We start from the raw sequence: 7,181 nt of genomic DNA, 5'->3' as shown, positions 1-7,181 counted from the left end.
CAAGATGGCGGCATAGGTTAACGCCGGAGTTTGCTGCCTCGAACAACCACTTCAAAAGCTGGGGAGTGAGAGAGCTGGGGGTCCTGGGGAGTGAGAGAGCTGGGGGGCCCTGGGGAGTGAGAGAGCTGGGGGTCCTGGGGAGGGCCCAGCCCTAGCCCGAAGGTCAAGAAGGCCGCCTAGACTGAGTTTTAAAGACTAGTGGTTGTTAATCAGGGGAAATACTTTGGTTTGGGGGACGGGTGCTGAGCAGGGCATGGCAGGCAAAGGGGGACACTAGGGACAAAGCAAGGTCTGGCGGTGAGAGCGAGCAGGGCTGCCCCGGGATCTGCATGCAGCTGTGCCTGGCAGGGCCGCAGGTGTGCGGTGACACCTGGTGGGACATGAGGCAGGAGACACGGGCTGACGCCAGGCTCAGCAGGACCAGAGACCTCATCTTTCCTCTGTTCTCATCCCAGGGCTACGTGCTGAAAGGCTTGGTGGACCTCACCTCAGACAAGCCCCACACTGCGAAGAAAGCCATGAAGTACCTGGAACAAGGCGTTCAGGATAGCAAAGATGTGCTGGGGCTTTTGGGAAAGGTGGGCAGTTGTGGGGAGGGGAGAGGGTAGCCCTGACTGGGCCTTTGGAGCCCGTGACCCACCAGGCGATCTCAGCCCCGACCCTCCGTCTCCAGGATGGGGAGCCGACGGGGGCAGGGTCACACAGCAGCCCAGGAGCCAGCCCAGTTCCCAGCTCCTTCCTGCTCAGTCTGGGTTCCTGCCTCGTTCTGCATGGCGTCTGCAGGGTCTCCGCCTCAGGGTCTGTCCTGCCTTAGCGTTTCCAGGCTTCGTTTGCCTTTGGTTTCGCTCACTGCCCCCTTTCTCCGCATCTCTCTCGCATGCTCCTCGTGTCACCTTCTCTCTTCCCACCTGCTCAGTTCACTTGGTTGGCCATCAGTGAAGGGGGAGGTATGGCTTTGTGTTTTTGTATTCTCTGATCTTAATTTAAATGAAGTTCCTCGTTCCTTACGTGATGCTCACTAAATCAGTCTGAGAGGAAAACGACCCCTTTATTCTCTTCTGTTTGTGTATATCTTTCTTACAAAATGTGTGCGCACTCATTAAAAAGCAGAAGTCTAAAAAGTCAAAAGATGAATGAAAATGACGCCCTGAGCCCTCCCACTCCAAGACAGCTCATGTTAACTCTCCAGGGCGGTGCCCCCCCCCATCTCTCTTCTGTGTGTGGGTTCAGGGTGTGCTGCGGCCACTTTTCATGGAGATTGTCATGCGGGGCCTTTCCCAGGGAGCACCCTTGGGACCGGCACCTGTGGGGAAGGAGAAAGAAGTGGGACTGGGCAGAGGGAGAGGCTGGGTGGGAGGGAGAGGCAGCCGACACAGTGAAGGTCCCGGCCCGTTCTGCTTGGACTTGCAGACCTGGGATGGCCTTTCACTGCCCCCCTCACTGACAAGATGCTGGGTGTGGGCCACCCCTGGGGAACGGGATGACCTGGCAGCAGGCAGCTCCCTTCAGTCCAGGGCAGTGATCAGCAAACTGCGGCTCACGAGCCACATGCGGCTCTTTGGCCCCTTGAGTGTGGCTTTTCCACAAAATACCGACTTCTGCGCGTGGGCCACGAAGTTTCAATCGCACTGTACGTGCGCGCCCGCACGTGGTATTTTGTGGAAGAGCCACACTCAAGGGGCCAGAGAGCCGCATGTGGCTCACGAGCGTGTGAGCTGCAATCAGCAAACACCATTTAGAATGGCCACCCAGAGCCAGTCCCCTATTGAATGGTGCTGTCGTAACTTGCCAGCCGGCTGTTCTGTTTGGATATTGAGGTTGTTTCCAGTTGCAGACTTGGAAAAAGTGCTGCGGTGACACGTTTATTTGTACGTTTTTATTTAGAATAGTCCCCCCCATGGAAGGTTGCTATAGGTCTAACATAAGCATCCTCTCAGCCTTTTCAGGGTGCGGGTTCAAGTCTTTCAGGAGCATTGCCCCTACCCCGCAGGCACCCCTGAGTCAGGCGCACCCAGGAGAACCTGGTGGCTGGCACTGGCCAGCCCAGTCCAGCGGCCGTGACACAGAAAAAGCCCCACAACCTTGCTGTAGAGGAGGTTGCTCTCAAACCCTCATTGCCACCAGTTTGCTGTCCTGGGCCCCAGGGGGCACTGTTCAGTGACAAGCTTCAGGAAAGCGGATGGGAAATGAATGAGCCGGTTCTAGAATTGGCAAGTGGCCGCAACCCCAGCTCTGTCTCTAGGGGGCAGCCCTCGCATGGCCTCCAAGAGGCCCAGGCCTGCTCAGGGCTCAGCTCTCTCCCTCAAGCCACTGCCTTGCCCCTCCTGGAACCCAGGACTGTGGTGGACCTGGACTGGCCACTGGGTGCCCAGGTGTCTGCCTCTGCTCCTGACCTGGTGGAGACACTGGCATCTCCACCACCCTCCGTGGGCACTGATGGAGACTCTTCGGCTCCTCCAGGCCATGTACCACATGACCCAGCAGAACTACTCGGGGGCCCTGGAGGTGGTGAACCAGATCACCGTGGTCTCGGAGAGCTTCCTGCCCGCCTGGATCCTCAAGATGAAGCTGTTCTTGGCTCGGCAGGACTGGGAGCAGGCGCTAGAAACAGGACACAGGTGAGGGGCCTCGGGTGAGGGGCGACCATGCCCCTAATATGCTCCCATCGTGCAAGATGGGGAGGTGGGAGATACTGTGTATTTGGTGGAACCAAAAAAGTAAAAATTGTCACCAGGGGAGTTGTGAGTACTGATAGCATCCTATCATGAGGGGGAGGAGAGGGAGGACATCTACCTGCCACGGCAGGAAGCCGGCCCCTGTGGCCTGCAGGGAAAAATCGGAAATGGGCATTCCACGAGGTCTGAGCATGGCGTCTACACGGAAAATGGAGGGAGCTGCCTATAGAACCCAAAACAGCAAGAGTTACAGGGTAAAAGCAGGGGACTAAGGACTGCTGTGCTATTTAATTTTTTTAAAATATGGATATGATTTATGTTAATAAAAACTTTAGGGGTGCCCTTGCCGGTTTGGCTCAGTGGCTAGAGAGTCGGTGCGGACTAAAGGGTCCCAGGTTTGATTCGGGCCAGGGCCACATGCAGGAGTTGCAGGCTCGATCCCCACCCCACCCCCAGTAGGGGGTGTGCCAATCCATGATTCTCTCTCATCATTGATGTTTCTATCTCTCTCCCTCTCTCTTCCTCTCTGAAATCAATAAAAATATATATTTTTTTAAAAAGTGATCCCACCCTGCTCAGCCTACAGGGCCCCACAGGTGCAGTGACTCTGTGGGCCCCCAGCGTCCCTCTCTCTGTTGATACCTGGCCAGTGTCCTTGGCAGGAGCTGGGTCAGGAGCTTGCTTTGGAGCCTTAGACCTGGGCCCACCAGCTATCTAGAAGCACCTGGCTGGAAAGGTCACAGCCCTGGGCACACGTGGCCACCCTCGCCCAAGTCCTGCTGCCCCCCACCTCCCCCCCCCCCACACACACACACACAGGGACGCAGAGTCTGGTGCCAGGGGGTTGCACCTCACACCTTGACACCTTCCTCCCCAAAGCTTTGCCAGCTCTGGGTGTTCATGGAATCCTCCCACTTTTAAATCTCTGCTGTTTCTGGATGTGTTGCTGTGGTCATACCTAATATTATTTATTTTTTCCCTCCTCTCTCATTTTTCTTCAGCAGTGTTAAAATAATTTGTCGTTTTTATCTGTCTTATGAAAGAACCAGCTTTGAGTTTTGTTGATGCTATTATGTCTGTTTTCTGATTTATTAATTTCTGTTCTTTATTATTTCCTGCCAACAGCTTCCTTTGGAGCTATTCTGTTGGGTTTTTGTTGTTGTTGTTGTTTTTGTGTAGTTTTTTGTTTTTTTCTAACTCTTGAGGTGAATGTCTGGCTCTTCCATTCTCAATCTTCTTTTAGAATGTAACCATTTCATTCTACGGCTGGCCCTTGAGGTACCATTTTAGTAGTAGCTACATATTTTTTATCACTTGGTTCTAAGAACTTTCTGATATCCATTCTGATTCTTTAGTCCGTAAATCACTTACAAGTGGTGGTTTTTTTCTCCAAATGTATGAGGTTCACAAGCATTGTAAATGGTTAGAACTCCTTGAATGTGGACTGTGCCTAATGGTGTTGAATTCTACATGTTAATTAGAGTAACCCTCTATGAAACAGAAGGCCATTCCCTGACTAGACTGAAAAAATATGAAGTTTCCTATGAAGAAACAGAATGTTGTAAAGTCTGTAATAGGACCAGAAACAGCCTCACAATGGCAGAGGATGGAAACCAAAGGGCCCTGTCCATCTTGCAGCTGCATGCACCTCCTGCCCCACCCCACACCCTGGCACCATGGCCATGTCTGTGTGTGTTGGGCTATGAATAGGCTTCTCTCACAAAGACACCCCAAAATACATGACCTAAAGAACATAAAAGGTTGTTCCTCTCTTAGGAAAAAGTTTGACTGGTGGTTCAGGGCTATAGGATACCCAAGCCCCTTCTGTCTCGCTGCTCTACCATCCCTAGGATGTGGCTCACATGGTCCACATGCCAGCCAGCAGGAAGGAGGAAAAGGAAGAACTGGAAGGATGCTGGAAGGGCACCACGGGATATCACACTGGGCACCTGAGTGTGTATCTTATTGGCCAGAACTCAATCACATGGCCACACCTACACTGCAGAGGGAAGCTGGGAAGTGTAGTTCTTGTTCTGGGTCGCCATGTGCCCCACCACTTCGGGAGTTCCAGTATTAAAAGAGGGGAGAATGGAGAGTGGAAGACAACCAGAAGTTGACGCTGCTACACCGTCCTCGCCTTGCCTCGGAATACTCTCCATTCATGTGGCTCCTCTTCCTCTTTCAGAATCCTAGAAAAAGATAAAAGAAATATCGATGCCTACCAAATTCTAGCTATGCACGAGCTTGCAAGAGAAGGAAACATGACCACGGTAAGTTCTTTCAGGACTCAGAAGTTGAGCCTTGAAACAAACATAGCCATGGAGGAACCCCCCATAGCACCTCCAACCCCAAGGCTTTGGCGGGTGCTCCCTGGATCTTGGCTCCCTCCTCCCTCCCAGGCAGTCGGCTGCTGGCCTGGTGCCCTGCAGTGTGGGCACAGTGACAGCTGGCCCCAGGCTCTGCCAGGGTGGGTGTGAAAGGGCAGCTTCTCTTCACATACCCAAGGGGCAGTGCCAGCTCTTCGATGGACAATGTTCCTGAAAGCTCCACCTATGAGGCTCTGAAGCAATGCCAATACCCGGACCCCCATGTCCAGTTATATCTGGGTCTCGGGGGCTGGCACTCAGGGGTGGGTGTTTGTAAGGTTCCCCAGCTGATGGTGACGCGCAGCTGGAGTGGAGAACCTCTGCCCAACTCCTGTTGGACACGTAGCCCCTGACGTCGTCTGTTTTGTCCCTGCAGGCTGCCGATCACATTGGAAATCTGATTAAGGCACTAGAGACAAGAGAACCCCAAAATCCAAGCCTCCATCTTAAAAAGATTATTGTGGTTAGCAAACTGGTAAGAAGGCGCTTTCCTGGTTCTGGACTACTGCTTCTCACTGTGTCCCTTGGGGGACGAGGGGTTATGGTCCCTCTGGAAGCTCCCTGTGTACTCCACCTCTCCTCTCTCTGGTTCAAACTTGGCCCCTACCTGCCTCTGGCCAACACCTGTGTCATGTGGGCCCAGGTGCCCCTCAGAGATGCTAAGAAGATCAGGGAGATGCCGTCAGGCAGCACTTTTAGAGTGGGTGGCGCCTCTTTTCAGGGAAGAAGGTGGTAGTATGGCTGTTGCACAGCAGAGCCATGCCCAGCTGTGGCCTCAGGGTACCGGGCACCCAACTCCCATATTCCTTCTGCGGAAGCGACCTGGGAAGGCCGACCCATCTAGGAGGCCTCTCTGACATCAGGCCAGGCTGCCAAACCGTCGGCCTCTGTCAGCCCCATCAGCCCCAAAGCAGGGTTCACTAGAAGGACTTGCTGTAAGAACAGGGGTGGCTCTCGGGCCTCAGGGGACAGAACTGTGGGGTCAGATGCCACTTGGGAGACCATCTCTCCCTCCACGTCTGGGCCGAGTCTCTCTGTGGACCCCGCACATGGCAGGGAAAGTGGCTGCTTGCAGACTTTGGGGTCACTTCCCGTCAGCGGGGTGCAGGAACCTCTCTCACCCAGCTGCAATTCCTGAAAAACCTCTTGGTGATTCGTTGGACCAGTTATTGCGGCCAGACAGGGGATGGGTCCCTCGGGCCGGAGGCAGCTGTGGCCCGTGGGAGGTTCTTTGGGAGCTGATCAGCGACACAGACCCAGCTGCCTGGACATAGGGTGCCTCTGAGGCTCTCCTGAGCCCCCCTCCTAGGCCTGTTAAAATTTCCCCCAGCCCTAACCAGTTTGGCTCAGTGGATAGAGCGTCAGCCTGTGGACTCAAGGGTCCCAGGTTCGATTCCGGTCAAGGGCATGTACCTTGGTTTCAGGCACATCACCAGCAGGGGGTGTGCAGGAGGCAGCTGATTGATGTTTCTCTCTCATGGATGTTTCTAATTCTCTGTCCCTCCCCCTTCCTCTCTGTAAAAAAAAAAATCAGTAAAATATATATTTTTTAAATGGCCTCTTCTTGCTCCTCAAACCCAGAGACCTCTGCATATATCTCCTTTCTGATCTGTCTCACATAACAGTCATTCATACTCATGTCTTACATCCTCTAGTTGGTCTCAGGAAATAGACTCTGAGATAGAGGTCTGCAAGAAGTTTAGTGGGAGTATACTTGGGAAAAGCACTCTCAGGGAGGAAGAAACAGATTTGGAAAGAGGGAGAGTTGGGCTATAATCTAGTTTCAACAAAAGCCCTAGCTTCAAGGAGATCTGCCATCACAGACACAGGCTGTACCTGGAGAGAGAGTATGATCGTGGGCAAGGGGGTTCTCTTTGCCTAGAGCCGTGGTCGGCAAACTGTGGCCCCTTGAGTGTGGTTCTTCCACAAAATACCACGCGCAGGCACGCACATACAGTGCGATTGAAACTTCGTGGCCACACTCAAGGGGTCAAAGAACCGCATGTGGCTCGCGAGCCGCAGTTTGACGACCACTGGTCCAGGGCGATCCCAGGAGGGGGGCTCCCCCGAGAGCCACCAGCTGCCAACTCTCCTGGACCTGAGGGGATCACACAGGGCCCCCACCGTAGGGTGGTGGGTC

At 53.8% G+C, this 7,181-nt stretch overlaps 1 protein-coding gene across 1 annotated transcript in view; it reads left to right on the top strand.

Annotated features, from left to right (window-relative positions):
- The window catches only part of TTC21A (tetratricopeptide repeat domain 21A), a 37,507-nt gene that overhangs the window by 4,755 nt on the left and 25,571 nt on the right, over positions 1 to 7,181 (top strand). The window contains exons 5-8 of the mRNA XM_015568406.1: positions 456 to 578; positions 2,461 to 2,618; positions 4,861 to 4,945; positions 5,418 to 5,516. Of these exons, the coding sequence (XP_015423892.1) occupies positions 456 to 578; positions 2,461 to 2,618; positions 4,861 to 4,945; positions 5,418 to 5,516 (465 nt within the window). The remainder of the gene's footprint in view (positions 1 to 455; positions 579 to 2,460; positions 2,619 to 4,860; positions 4,946 to 5,417; positions 5,517 to 7,181) is intronic.

Source organism: Myotis davidii, unplaced genomic scaffold (assembly GCF_000327345.1).
Source record: "Myotis davidii unplaced genomic scaffold, ASM32734v1 scaffold663, whole genome shotgun sequence".
Lineage (NCBI taxonomy): Eukaryota > Metazoa > Chordata > Mammalia > Chiroptera > Vespertilionidae > Myotis > Myotis davidii.
The sequence above is the reverse complement of the archived record's forward strand: the minus strand, read 5'-3'. Positions and strand labels throughout refer to the sequence as shown.